Below are 15530 nucleotides of genomic sequence, written 5' to 3' on the forward strand. Positions count from 1 at the left end.
TTTGTATATATTATTTCTTAATTACCCAACACTCAGATTTATAAAAGTATTATTAGTGTCACAATTGTCTTACAAATTTTTATTTTGATTTTAAATATATCAAATAATCAAACAAGACTTTTTCATTATTTTAACCATTTCGCTTTTACTTTGTCTTGTTAAATAGTTAATCCAAGATACTTCAAATTTTTATTAAATTTTTTTTTAGTCCTACTTGATCTAAAACATTTAGACTTACCATCTCAAACTTATAATTAATTTCATTTGGACCCTTGCAACCAAAATAATTTTATCATTAACCAACCCATCATATTAAATAACTAGTAAGTTCATTAATTATTAATAAAAAAACAAAACATATTCCTGATATAAATCTATGCTAACAGAAAACTTATTAGATATATTCTTTATAATTCTAATACCACATCATCATACATATATTTAATAAAATTAATATAATCAATAGATATACTTTTTATTTTAAAATCACTATAATAAATCTCTCGAAATGACTTTCTCTAGTTTAATAAAAACATATACAAATATTATTTCTCTCCCTTATTTTTTATTAATTATCTTAATAAATAAATAACTTTTATGATCAATCTTTCAAGCATATAACTAAATAATATATTTGTTTCAATCCTTATTCTATTTTTAATTTTTTTCTAAAATTTTATAATATGACTAATGATTTTATTTTTCTATAATTTAAATAATTTTATATGCCTTTCTTATTCTTATAAATCAGTACTAATTTTTATTTATTTATTTATTAAATATATTTCTGAATATTATAATTTTATTAAATAAGTGAGTTAACTAAGATATCGATATCTTAGTATTCTATTTTTCGTCATTGAGATTTAACGTAATCTTACACAGTTTGTGCACCCGAATTTAGACCTGTCGCGAAACCATATAACGCTCCCTTCCAATTCCCGCCATACCGATCCCCTGCGTGCACATTAATAACAATGAAGCGGTCACGTGCCACCGACGGATCTTTTCTTCCTCGGGGAAAGCAGTTACGAATTGGAGAATGGAGAATGGAGACCTATACGTCGCTGCCTGATAACCTACCTCGCAAGTTAAAATTTGAGACGCCGAACGATCTGATCAGACGGTGAAGTAACAGCGCACGATGGATCAACAATCAGTCAAAGGCCGTCGATTGCGAGGGCATTATTTGGTTTCGGTGTTCCGGAGGAGCGCTGTAAGACTTACTGCGGGTCCCGGACTACGATAAAGATTACTGTCTCATCCGAAGGAGAGCCGGTACCAAAACCTAATCGGAGCCTGCCTTCTCCTACGTAATCGATCTCATTTGCTCGGGCCTCTTGCGACCAAGAACCCTACGCCGCGATCCTCCTTCCCGTCGGTCGAGGTAAAGCTCTGGCCATACCTCTCGTTTCTTCGTCGCGTCCTCTCTCTTTTCGGGTTAGATTCGGACTTCAGTGTTTTCTCCCCGACGGTGGTCTTAACTATCTGTTTCGCGGATGGTTAGGGCTTCCGGCTCGCCTCCTCGATTGTTTTTGGTCTTCATTTTATTTTTTGCATTTCTATGTGGAATTGAAACATCAAAGATTGAATTTCGTTAGATGCCCGCCTATCCTCCGTGATTGATTTTTGTTTTTCTTTTTTGCATTTTCGTATGGAATTGGAACAATAAAGATCTAATTTTCTGTTGATAGTATTCTACAAGGAAGTCGAGGAGTAGTTTTTGAGGCTGTTCCGCTTCGTGTTTGAAATTAGAGGGTGAAGTTCGACAATGACGGAACCCTCCAAAGTAATTCACATCCGCAATGTTGGACATGAGATATCTGAGGTGGGTTTCTTCTATAAATTTTCGTTTTTAGGGCCTTGATGGAAAGGGAATTATTTTCTGTGGTTGAGTCTGAGATACATTCTTTCTACAGAATGATCTTCTTCAGTTAGTGCAGCCGTTTGGAGTTGTCACCAAGCTTGTGATGTTACGAGCCAAAAACCAGGTTTCGTTTTCCCTCTTTTTTAGTGGCCAGGCTTTTCACCTTCTGTTGTTACACCACTTCCAGTGATTTCTTCTCTCGCTTTTGTCCAATAGGCGCTTCTCCAGATGCACGATTTGACTTCTGCCGTTAATGTTCTGCAATACTACACCAGTGTTCAACCAAGTGTCCGGTGCGCTCCTGAGTGCTTTTTCTTTTCTTTTCATTTCTGGGTTCTTGTCAACACCTCTTAAAGATGCTGCATTATGAAAACTAACGAGTCCATTTTTTTCCTATGACAATGTTGTGGCCTTTCTCTCCGCTGAGACTTTCATAAGATTGATTTATTCACTTACAGAAATTTAAGTATGTCCTATAAGATCTATGTGAAATAATTAGAAAAATTGGGCAATGTTCACTATGTAACTGTCTCCAACAAAGGAGTGGAATAATATTATTTTTCATCATCTCTAATATGTAGAACTTCATCGTCGGGTAAAATCCCATAAGATAACAACTCTTCTTTTACATCAGGTGGACACTTCTTGCATGCTGATGCATTCTTGAAGTTCCCTACTTGATGCTGCTTTGCATGGAAAATGTCATCTCTAGTAATCTTATCACAAAAGATGTAAGTAATTGCATTACAATCTTTAGGATCCTTTAGATAATTGTATTTCAAAGCAAGATTCTTGAATTTTTTGATGAATCTTTTGAATTGCTTTGTACATTTGTCATTAATCCTGGAACCCTAATAATAGTTCTAAATAAATAGAGATTAATAGTGCTAAATAGAGAGTAATAACAACTCTAAATAGTGATTAATAGTGCTAAATAAGGATTAGTAATTCTAAATAGGAATTAGTTCTAAATAGATTTATAGTTCTAAGCATTAATACCAGGTTTAGTTTATTATATAATAAGAATAGTTAACACTTATCAGTAGTTTTAATATCAGTTAATGATTAACAATATACTATTAATAGTATTTAGTTCACTGTTAACAATAGTCATAACAGTAAAGGGGGAGAAAAGGAGTTTCCGACGATGGAATATGGGGAATGAGAGGGCGATGATGACAGACGAACCTTCGGATGGCGGCGACGATGATGGAGGAACCGTCACAGGGCAGCTGTGGAGGAAGTTGTGGATGGTTGCAACAGCGACAGAGAAAGTTGTGCATGGTGACAACGGTAGCAACGACGAAGGAAGCCTCAGATGTGTCCGTTAGTGACAGAGGAAGCTGTAGTCCTGTCCCTTAGCGGTGGAAGGAGCTGCATACGAAAGCAGCGATGGCTGAGGGAACTATGCACAAAAGCTACAATAGCGGGACCTTCAGACTCATCCGTCGATGACAAAGGAAGCGTCGAACCTGTGCGTCAGCACCGGACGTAGCGGTTGTGCACGAAGGCAATGGTAGGACCAGAGGTGAGTCGCGGCGACGAAGTACATAGGGGTCATGCGGTTGGGGAGGGTGGGGGTGTTTTACTATTATTCTTAGTTGGTTCGATTGAATCGACTAAGTGTCACAAATAAAGCTGTAAACGGGGTGTTTGATGCAATGCTCATGTATGCCTGTGTTTTTGGGTTTTGTTCATACTTTGCACAACATGCAGAGGGCTTGCGATAGGTTTGACAGCCCAAGTTTGGTTGGATTTTATGGTCGTTTCAGGCTTATAAACACAAGTTGTGTGTAGTCATTGCGCAGAGGCAAAACTGTCAAAAAATAAGCCATCCAGGCAATCATTTTGGAGGCTTTCTAGCTCGGTAGAGTGGTGCGAAGTGTCAGCTAGTACAATACCCAGGAGCTACCCAGGTGGCACATGACTAGATGGGCCTTTCAGGTAGTGTCTAGGGTTGGTTCGCTATCTTGTTCCACAACAGTGTCATGTAGGCACTTGTGGGGCCTTTGGGTCATGGCGAACGACTTGGAACTTTTGCTACGTGACCGTTCAGAGTTGTGAAGTCTACGTTTGTAATTTACATTACCTATCAAATGTTTGTTGAAATGGTTGCTTGTGGATTTCGAGTTAAACGCTTTTTCTAACTCGTCTTCTCTTTTGTAGGTCCTTAATGGACCATAAGAGGTTTCAGGGAGGTTGATCCGTTGCCGACGGATATGCAAGGGTGCCACACGATTTAGGCAAAACCAGTTAAGTCCGTGACATAAGGGTTAGTTCAATTGAAGTGTGTTGGCCAACAATTGTGCGAGGCGCTTAGGCCTTGCCTCGCCTCACTTCGCTTGAGCGCCCGGGCGCCTTTTTTGAAACATTGGTGCTCACGACCCAAAATTTCCATGACAGTTGAAACATCACCTATCTAGAAAATCAAATGACGAGACTTTTTTAAGCAAGATATTGGTGTCGCTAGATATGTGATCGGAATGGAAATCAACATAAGTTGTTTGTACTGATTCAATTGGGAAAACTTGGAGAAATTGTAACTATTGGATATAAAGTTACAAACTTACATACACAATAGAAACAAAGGAATAGAGCTGGTATTGATATATGCCTTTTCTTATCGTGTTAACAAATTTCATTTTCAAAACGGTTGGAGCAATACAACTTGTTGGAGTTTGCAGAGCGGATATTGTTGTAGATAAAAATTTAAAAGCATGTCAAAGCATTTTGATAACAATTGATAGAATGGTGTGACAAATTAGTTCTAGATAGAAGACTCCTCAAGAAAAGCTTTAAAGAACAAAATTATGAAATGGAAAAGGAAAAAATTCAATGAGTTTTTCAAGTGTTTTCACTGCTAGTGTTATTGATCTAGTTAGAAGCTTAGTTAATTATTCAATAATGTGGCTAGCAACTTAGTTATGTGACCCAATGTACATGACAGTATAAACTAATGAAGGAAACAATCTTAACCCCTGCTTACCACGTAGCCAGTGGCTTATCCTGTACTCACATCTATATCACATCCTGCATTGTTCTCCATTCTTCGTATCTATGAATCAAGCAAATTATAGAATATAGAATCTATTTACTTTTAGGACAATCAATGGAGCAAATATATGGGTCTAGAGATATAATGTGATGTATCTTAGAAGTAAGAGGTTTTTCATTGTTACTTAGAAGTCTTAAATTACATTTGAGTGTAACCAATGGTTACCACAAAATGACGTATATGATTAGAGATTTATAGAATAGTTTTTGATCAAGAAAAGGAGGTGCAACAAGTGAGTTATTACTCATTATATGGTTGCATAAAGCCATCAAGGGTTAACGTTCTTATCTAGTAGCACTCTTGTGATGTAGACACATTCAAGATAAAATTTGGTATGTGTTATTACTTATGACATCAATTCCTTTATGAGAGTAGAATAGGTTAAACTATGAATTAGTGTTATATATAAAAGGTCATGGAAAGCCATGGTTTTAGATTCAGTGCCAAGATCGAACATATAACACAATTTCAACAACATAAAAGAGAAAGCTTATACATGTAAAGTCAAAATCGATAGGCAAGAAATTTCCAAAAATAAAAAATTATGTAAATTCTATTTGTCAAATCATTGGAAGAGGAGATTGTTGTGGTTCTTGCTTACTGATTAAATGCCTCAATTAAGAGTCCAGGGTTTCATTAGAAGTGCCATGTTAAAAGCCATGTGCATTACAAAATTTTTGTTTTGGTCTACAGTTTCTTCTAATAATCTAATTTAAGTGATATTGCTTGATTTATCTCATTAAGATTTTTTTTTTTTTGAAAGGGGAGACTGAACAGAAGAATTTTTTCCCACTTATCTTCCCTTTCCTGGCACATCTGTTTTTACCCTACAGGCACCATACCCCACTGTTGTTGTTTCCTCTCCCCTTTTCTTTTTTACATTAGGTGCTGTTCCTTTTCTATTCCATGCTAAACTGTAATGTACAAATGTCTATCTGTTTGTATATTGTTGAATTGTAAGGGTAGTATTGATTCTTATATGTTTATATTTTGTAAATTTTCAAGTGAGCCTTGCTCCAATGAGGGGTCTGCTCAGCTTGTGATTTGGTGCCTCAAACCTTCTAAAACTTTGAAATGGTGCATCCCTTAAACATAAGAGATAGAACCATTTAAGGATAATATACAGGAAATCCACTTATTCAAGGTTATTTAAATATCCTTAGAAGACCCTTCAAGGTGAATGAATTCAGATCATTTGTGCTAACAGAGGTAGAGAAGACCAAAAAGATTCAATTTTAAAACAACAAATGTTCCTTATATTGTTCAGGGATGAAACCTTTAATATAGTTAGCTGTATGGAAAATCTATTTTAGCAATCCCATAATGTGGGAAGAAATGCTGTTGCATTTTTTTGTTGGCTTGAAGCCAAATGCAGAATCTGTGATCTGTTGTACCTTTTTTCCTCTGACGTTCTGTGCTGATTATGCATATCAGAAATTGAATATGTAATATTGTTAAGCCCTCAACTGGAGAAGTTGGAAAATATTCATATTTCATAAAGGCCTACCTTTTAAAAATATTAAATGAAAATGACTACACTAATTCTCACTGCAAGAAGCCCTCTGCTCTGAATTCAGTTGTAACTTATTTTATCTGATCTTACCTAAATTTTGATTGTATCATTTCAGGGGAAGAAATGTTTATATACAATTTTCTTCACATCAGGAACTGACAACAGCAGACCAGAACTCTCAAGGGAGGAAAGGTGATCAGGTATATAAATGGATAATTAGATTGTCATTGCCTGTGTATGGAGAGGTTTGTCGTGACTTGATATTTCAAAATTCTGAATCAAGTTTGCATATTGCTCTGCCTGCTGATCATTCTAAATATACTTCTGAGTTTTGACTTCCGTCGACAGTTCTTTGAAGCTAGAATTTAGCCACTTGAAACTGCACCCTAAGATCCTGTAATTATCATGACTTTTAGGGCATCAGAAAATTATGTAACTAAAGCAAAATTCAATGATGCTATAATTGTCATAATTGATCATTCATGTTGAGCTCAGAACCATCTTGGTGTCACTTCGTTTACTAAATTATGTTTCTCTTGTTAGATATTTATGTTGATCAAACTTTAGGTATCATTTATTGCTTAGTTGTCCTACTAAATTAATTTGGTCTGTACTAAGTTTATGTTCTATTATGTTGATTTGCTGTAGTCCAGTTGTCTTATTGCTTATGTCAGCAGCATTTATTGATGTCAGAATAGTCCTATAACAGCTTTAAGTTTTGTCTTTTCATGATGGCTGAGCAGGAAAATTAGGAAGTGGAGTTCTAATTATTTTCTAATACTATAATCTTGTGAGTCCCACATTTAGTGGTAAGGATTAGTCTAACTATATTTAATGTAGAGCTTTAAGCTGATTATAGTGAAGTTGTACACATTGTATTTCATTGAAATTGGAATATTTCTTTGCAGGGCACAAGCCCTCTTCTTGTTTTCTTCTGTTTTTTCTCTACTCTTAATTCCCATTGTATCCCCATTCTAAATCGAGGTAGCTGCTGTATGCTCTTAGAAAAATTCAATCCATTAGCTAATTTTATTTGGAGTTGATTGCTTTTTTGGGTTAATACCCTAAGAGTCCTGTGTCAGCTTTTTACCAGAACAACATATCCAATCATGTGCTTTTCGTCCATCAAAGACACCAAGGTCGGCCATAGATCATCGTTTTCATAACAAGGTTTTAAATACCTTGCAGACCTATGAGTACTTACTGCTATTTACCAGTCCAACTAGATACCGGTATCTGAATGTATAGCTTGCTACCATCCAGATGAACCTCATTCTTATATTATATTTTATTCAATGATTTTGGGTGGTACAAGGTGTTTAGCCTGGTATCTTGGTACCTTATTAGTTCAATTGGTTACCGTAATTGTTATTAGTCCAGTATTTAAAACCTTGTTCATAGCTATGTCAACTTGATGGAACCTAATGTTCATTTATTGTTAGCTTAAGTTAATCCTGGCCAATCTATTGCATGGGCACTTGCAATTGATGGAGAAATCAATGCAAGATTACATAAGAGATGCGACATTGAAAAATTGCTGCTTAAATAGTTTACTGGTAATAATTTGTCTATCAAAGGTTAAAATGACACCTTGGTGAAAACTGATCTGGATCAGATCAAAAACTTTGCGGTATTTGAAGGTGTTCTGACTTTAAAAGATTTGTCTATTGAAATCTAATTACATATTACAGATATCCATCTAATATGAAGATTATAATTAGCTATCAATTTTCAAAATCCATTGTGGAAAGCTGGACCTAGTGATTGAAGTTAGGCAGTCATTCACTGTGAAGGATCAAATATAAACTGGAGCAAGCAATTAAAGTCTTAAGGAAAGCCTATCTGTCTCTCTTGATGAAATTGTCATCTTCACATCTCAAGGTTTATAGATATGCAGAATATTTTGAGGTCAAGATATATACATTAGAAGTTTGATGCAGGCTGGGTCAGTGTGTTGAGTCAAATTAGGTCAAAATTGAGTTACATGAATGTTTAGGTCGACTGGTGTTTCAAGATTGGTTGCTCTTTTCAATTTTCTGGAACTTTATTGGGATTATGTGATTCTTTTTACATTTAATAACTCAAATGTGATATACTTTCGAGTCTTTTTGGCCTTTGAAGGGAAGCTAATTCACCACCGTCTGAACTAACTAGGACAATTATATTTGGAAGAAGTGACTGGTTCTTTGCTGTATTTTGTATCATTGTGTTGCCTAACCTCTATACAAAGTGTTTCGAGGACTGTTCATGTTGAGGGATAGTGATCGAAGGTTAATTGCATGAAGGGATACGAAACTTATATGAACTTGTGCATGGAGTAAATGTAACTTACTAAAATAATTTGTCCTTTTCACTTTCTGCATCTTAATTACATGTTACTTATACCTATATTCATGGTACTATAACCGTCTGTATTTTTATTTTTTTGTCTCTCGTTAGACTATGCATTTTTTCTGCTTATTTCCCTTCTTTTCTCTCTTTCGACTGTCTTTGATGGCTTGCTGTTGGGCGCTCAGGATTCACAACCCAATCGAATCCTCTTAGTTACAATTCATCACATGCTCTATCCTATCACAGTTGAAGTGCTGCATCAAGTGTTTTCTCCTTATGGATTTGTGGAGAAAATTGTCACGTTCCAAAAGTCAGCTGGTCAGCTTTTTTAACTCTCTCAATTTGTCTTTCAGATTCTAATAATTGATTCTCATTGTTTTGAGTTCTTAGAAATCCTTTTCTTCTCTTTGAATTGTCATCTGATTTCATTTTCAGGATAATTATTGTCTTTTTCTTGTACAACTTGCATGATTGAACTAGTCACAATTTCTTGTCACATAAAGAATGCTTCGATAAATTTAAATAACATACCAGTTTCTTGTTTTGTAGGTTTTCAGGCCCTTATCCAGTATCAGTCACGTCAGAGTGCCTTGCAAGCAAGAAGTTCTCTGCAAGTATGTAACTTGTATTCACTTAAGTTTTCTGATGTTTAGTCTTTGTATATGCTGATTTTGCTATTGTTTTGTCACCTCTCTAGGGACGCAATATTTATGATGGCTGCTGCCAGCTAGATATCCAATTCTCGAAGTAAGCTTCTGGCACAATGTTGTATTGATTTGGTTTTTTTCCTGTCTTTTATATTTAATGTCTTACTTGTTCATTTTTTCTGTTAAAACCAGTCTTAATGAGTTGCAAGTGAATTACAACAATGAGAGGTCTAGGTATGTTATCGCACCTTCTATTGTATCTGTTGCTGACAAAAGTGTTGTGTTATTTCACTTAGTTGATTCCAAGTTGCACCTAACAGAAAATAGCTTGGTGAGCTAGCCAACTGAATGAAAAAATTCAGTAACAGCTGATTTGTTGGCTAACTAATATTAATCATTTTTTTTAGTGTATGAGTGGATAAAAGCAAATTATGTATAACATTCTAATGAGTGTTGAGACAGAGGTAGGAACAGAAGACTAAATTGAAAGGGTAACCGGCTATGTAGATAACTTTGTTTAGAAAGGATTTCAACGGGCAACATTCCAGTATGATTATGCTTTGCCCAACATCATTTTTAAGACCAGTCAGCTTGAATCTTGACCCAGTGAAACATGAATGTTGAAAAGGCTAATATTTTTCTTGATTAGTTTGTAATATACAGCTATAGGTATACACTAACAGAAACAGTGACACTTTTGTACGAAATTTGTTATTCATCTTTCCAGCTCTTATCCTGGTTTCTCAGGACAAGGTTTATTCTTATTTGGAAACAATGGACACAATTCCCTCTCCTGGCCATTTCATCTGTTTCTTTACTTTTCAAGGCACATTTTTCATATAAAAGAATATCTGGAGAATGTTCGGAACTCCAGTCCATGAAAGTGTCACCTTGTTGCCTAAAGATCAAGTCATCCTTAAATATTGGGCATGCCAGATTCAGTGACATGGGTTAGGTGATCAAGACTTAAACTAATTTTGAAGAACCATAATTTGTCTCCTATGAAGCTTTAGTTGTGTCTTATCATCCTTTTCCCACTTCAAGTCTTTCTTGTGCAATGTGCACTTTGTAACTGGAGATGGGCAACTGTACCGTGAAAATAGCATACATCTTGATCCCATGACTTCAGACTAACCTATTGGCATTAGAGATTATACAAGCTGAGATTGGTAATAACTGCCCAAACTGACATTACCTTTTTTTGAATATTTTTTTCTGAGAGTTATCCATTGCTTGTGTTTCAGAGATTTTACAAATCCATCTTTGCCCACCGAACAAAGAGGTAAATCTTCACAAGTGAGTTGCCTTCCTTGGCTTGCTTTGTATTTATCCATGTGAAATGTTTGTAATAACAGGGCAATGTCCACTTCCAAAGAATGATTTCCTGATATCATTGTTTCTTTTCTTTGCCTACCTTACGTGCAACAGCATAGTTATGGTGATGCTGGAAGTCTCTATGCACTTCAAGCATCTGGTGCCAGAGGTCCATCTTACTCTGACTCTCTCTTAGCTCCACAAATTACCATCTGTTTGCTGATCAACTCTTTTTTTCTTTTCATTTGTTTCAGTTGCATTTGCTCAGGTGAGTGCTATGATGTTTTGCCCATAAAGGTTTTTTGTCCAATTTAATTTTGTCAACATTTTCATTCATATTTGAATGATCTTGTAATTGCTATCACAGTTTGATGGAATTATATTTGTGTGCTAATACTTACACTCACTCTAATACTTTATTTGATTAGATGGGCAATGCTGCAGCAATTGCAGCTGCATTTAGCAGTGGTCTGCCTCCTGGAGTAACCGGTACCAATGATAGGTGCACACTCTTAGCAACTAACTTGAATCCTGATGTAAGTTCCGCCCTCCTTGCTCGATGTTTCCTCCTAAAATGAATCATATGTAATCCATTAGTGCTACTTTCACTGCAGAAAATTGATGAAGATAAGCTTTTTAATTTGTTCTCCATATATGGGAATATTGTAAGAATAAAACTGCTGCGCAATAAACCGGATCATGCACTTGTTCAGATGGGGGATGGCTTTCAGGCAGAATTGGCTGTACACTTCTTGAAGGTTTGCTTGTCTTTTGTTGCTTAGTTTCTATTGTGTTGCATCATTTTCTTCATGTTGACGCTTTTAAATGTACATTGAATTGCTTGCAATGCAAATATTTTATGAGGCTCTCCAGACACATGCATACACATAAATATTTTCTGAGACAATGAATATGACTTGTGACTCCTTTCCAAATGTGTAAATGGAAACATCACTATATATGGTTAAGATTTCTTTAAAATGTTATTCTGCATAAGAGTCCTGGCAGATCAAACTTCCACAGTTTTGGCTGAATGCTTTCATTATATTTATTATTGTTTTCTCTTAAACATGGCAGATTAAAATTCTCATGCATCTGATTTATATTCTTAAGAGGCCCCCTTCTTTATATTTATTAAGTACAGCATTATATTGGATGATTTCTGACTTTGTTTGTCAGTATGTTTGGTCTTGGTTGAGTATGTTGCATCACATAGTGCTCAAAGCCTCAAACCCCTGCTTAAGTAGCTAGACGCAAATTCCTTGGTTCTTTTGCTGATTCTTACAATGTCCTTAATAAGAATGTTTTTATCCATTTTGCTCCTGCTGTATATGCTTCCATCAACAAAATTATGGTTTGGTTATTCCCTAGAATATTCTATTGTCGACCTGGTCATATGTTCATATTACCCGGAAAGTGCTGTTGACAATTTTGCTTTGGTCGAGTTACCACTCTTGGACGCACTTGCAATAAATTCTGATAATTCTAAACGTGCAGGGAGCATTGTTGTTCGGGAAGAGGTTGGAGTTAAATTTCTCCAAATATCCGAACATAACTCCAGCAGCTGACACCCATGAATATGCTGGGTCCAGTCTCAACCGCTTCAACAACAATGCAGTTAAAAACTACAAGTATTGTTGTTCCCCGACAAAGATGATTCATTTGTCATCTCTTCCACAAGATGTCTCGGAGGAGGATATTGTGACCCATCTGGAGGAGCATGGCACGATTGTGAATGTAAAGCTTTTCGAGGTGAATGGAAAGAAGCAGGCTCTCGTCCTGTTTGAGGACGAGGAACAGGCCACCGAAGCTCTCGTGTGCAAGCATGCAAACACCATCGACCGGTCAGTCATCCGTATTTCCTTCTCCCAGCTACAGAGTATTTAAGAGACTTTGTTCCATCTTTGTGGCCTTGCTTCATCATTTTTCTTGTATGTGACATTGCCAAATATTGATATCCCATAATGGCTTCAGCACATTTTAGATCTGTATCTTTAATCTGAAGGATTATTTAATCTTAGTTTTTTTGGAGTTCGTCAATGGCGAGTAGTTATTTCATTCCGGAGGGTTGTCCACCGATTGATTTTTCTTCCTTGGAAGGGAGGGAGCTCCAGTAGTTTGGCAAGATCATGTACTAGAGTTTATCTACGAAGCTATAACATTTAATGATTGGGTTCTAATCCATTCTGCCAAGTTGCTGCTTTAGAAAGTTGATATTCCCTTCCCTTTCAGTGTTTTCAACACGGCTTAATCGATATCTGGTTCAACTTTAGTCTAAGATGAGTCTTAATTCGTAGATCGTACTGAGCTCCGATAATTATGGAGCTGTCATTGTTTGCTACAGTGGGCCTAATCGGCGACAAATCCATAATGGCTAATTATTGTAACTAGCGTGGTCGCATGTGCTGTTCCTCCCCTGCCCTTAAGCGGGGAGCGGTTTGATCGTCGTACAAATCAATATTTTTTAGCTCGCGAAGTGGGCTATAGTAGGATCGTGTGATTGTGCCATATTGATCAGGCTTTTCGAGTTGGCAAGTCGGGTCGACGTAACAAGTGTTAAATATAAATGGGGCGTGTTTCGCTTGACTTACACGAGTTGATTCGGTAAGATCGATAGACTCGAGTGAGTCGACACGCATTTACTATGTCTACTCAATTTACTATATAGAAAAAGAAAGGAACAAAAATACACCGCGAACCGACGTGTGACGTGGAGTCGAGCTAATTATAGATTGTACCTTATAGTTAGTTAGCCTTGGTGTTTCGGTCTCTACATATTAAAAAGTTATATTAGTATTCCTATAGTTACGAAAGTAAAACATCTAAGTCGATTTCGTCGCTCGACAATTGTATCGACATCGATTCAGATGTAGAGCGATGAAAGGGTCGCTTAGTAAGAGGTGGTACCGAAACTGATGCGACAGCGAGGGGAGGGCAAGAGCTTGATGATCCTAGCTTCGAATCGAGGTTGAGATTCGCATGATGGGTCAACAGTAAAATCACCACCATATTCACTGTAGATGTGATGATGACCTCTACCATCTATGTTGACGCCGACATAGTTCTCACTCGACAATTGCGTCATTGTCATCGCAAATGTGGAGTGACACGGGCGGGTGGCATCACAGTGAGAGCATACCTTATCGTCGGGGGTGGGCAAGCAATTGCATCGGTGTTGATGCCAACGATGCTTATCTGCCATTGAATGTTAGAATTACCTTTTTATCTTTTATTTTTGTGTTTCTATCAGTAAAATTGATATCGGATAAATGAATCTAGATGTTTCACTTTTCTAACTATAATGATATCAATATAATTTTTATAAAATATAAGGACTGTGCTACTAAAGATAATTAACTACAAGGGTTAATTCCTAATTAGAACGAGGAATCGCAGCTGCTTCTCTTTCGTAGCTAGTAGAAACGACGAGGAGACATGCAGGTACTGTTTGACCTCTCCTCTCCTCTCCTCTCGAACCCTCTCTTTCGATCATCTCTTCTTTTATTCTCCCATTCATTTGTTCTGCTCTCCTCCCATCTCTACTTCTCCTTTCGTCACCTCTAATTTCTTTTTCCACTCTTCTTTTCTCTTTTCCTCCCTACCCGTTGCCTCCATTTTCTTCTCCTTCTCACCTAGAGTCGAGTCCTTGTCAAAGCCCTTGGGTACTCTGCTCTGTTTGAGTCCTCGTCGAAGCCCTTTCAGTGCTCCTACTCTGTTTTCGAACACGTATTATTCCTCTTCTTCCTATTTTAGTGTCTCCTTTCCTCTCTTATCCATTCTTCTCTCCCTCCTTTCCATCGATTTTGATAATTCAAATTTAAAACATGAAATTCAAGAGAAAAATGATGATGAGGCAATTGATGCATATTTTCAAGGGTTAATTATACCCCTGTAGTTAGCTATATTTAGCTTTTTTGTCCGTACACTTTAAAAAAAATTACATTGGTAGCTCTATAATTATGAAAGTAAAATATCTGGATCTATTACCATGATGACGCCAATTTTACTAACGAAAATATGAAAATAAAATGTAAATAAATAAATTTAATATTTTAGTTGATGGTGGCTGACGATGTCAATAGTGGTGGATGTCGGTGGTGGCGAACAATAATGCCACTAGCATCGATGCCGATATAATTGTCGAGTGATACTTTCGCCACTCTGCATCTACGTTAGCGCTCTATCGTCATGGAATCGAAGTCCATTGCCAAAGCCATCACTTAGATCTATCACCTATTGAAGCAAGACTCAGAGATGTGTGCCCCCCCCCCCCCCTTGTTGATGTCGTGCCCCTCCTCAACCACCACCACCACTCGTCTATGGTTGAAGCCCAAGAGAACGTTGTCGCTAACTTCCTCAACCTTTTCATTTATGCTTGCGAGGTGCTCATGTGCATCTAGGCATCTTTGATGCCCTCATCCTCCACCTCCTCTTTCTCACTACCGCCTAACATGCCACCGTAACCCTTTATAGTCTCCTCTTCATTGAAGCATATCACTCCATCATTGGGTCAAAGAAACCCCACATTGTCACCCTTATAAGCCTCCTCGACGCCCCCAACACATTGACTAGGTCCATCAAGGGCACGCTCAAGGCCCTTTTTAGCCTTGCCCTTTACCTACTTAACCGCAATGCCCTCGTCGAGTTGCGCATTGTGCCACTCCTCTTCATGCTGGTGGTGAAGGATGAGCGAAGGGGAGGCTATATAGGATTATGATGACATGCTGCACTAGTGGACGGGCGAATGGGAAGCTATAAAAGGTTGCGATGGCATGCTGGCCGATGATGGAGGCATTAAGGATG

The 15530-nt window shown here is 37.1% G+C and overlaps 1 protein-coding gene across 5 annotated transcripts; it reads left to right on the plus strand.

Moving 5' to 3' along the window:
• The first annotated feature begins 1274 nt into the window (after positions 1-1274).
• Positions 1275-12767, plus strand: LOC135586547 (polypyrimidine tract-binding protein homolog 3-like). 5 transcript variants are annotated; one of them, XM_065091322.1, is made up of 15 exons: positions 1275-1387; positions 1695-1828; positions 1920-1991; positions 2084-2160; positions 6551-6635; positions 8952-9084; positions 9316-9380; positions 9464-9513; positions 9606-9647; positions 10658-10709; positions 10842-10896; positions 10982-10995; positions 11156-11263; positions 11342-11485; positions 12225-12767. In XM_065091322.1, exons 2-15 carry the CDS (start codon positions 1772-1774, stop codon positions 12612-12614), a joined length of 1344 nt encoding a protein of 447 aa, XP_064947394.1. In that variant the 5' UTR covers positions 1275-1387; positions 1695-1771; the 3' UTR covers positions 12615-12767. The 5 variants fall into 5 exon arrangements, with proteins under 5 accessions (XP_064947394.1, XP_064947397.1, XP_064947396.1 ...); XM_065091323.1 differs by having other exon boundaries at positions 1287-1387; positions 1706-1828; XM_065091325.1 differs by lacking the exon at positions 10842-10896 and having other exon boundaries at positions 10658-10695.
• Positions 12768-15530: the final 2763 nt, after the last annotated feature.

Source organism: Musa acuminata, chromosome BXJ1-11 (assembly GCF_036884655.1).
Source record: "Musa acuminata AAA Group cultivar baxijiao chromosome BXJ1-11, Cavendish_Baxijiao_AAA, whole genome shotgun sequence".
NCBI lineage: Eukaryota > Viridiplantae > Streptophyta > Magnoliopsida > Zingiberales > Musaceae > Musa > Musa acuminata.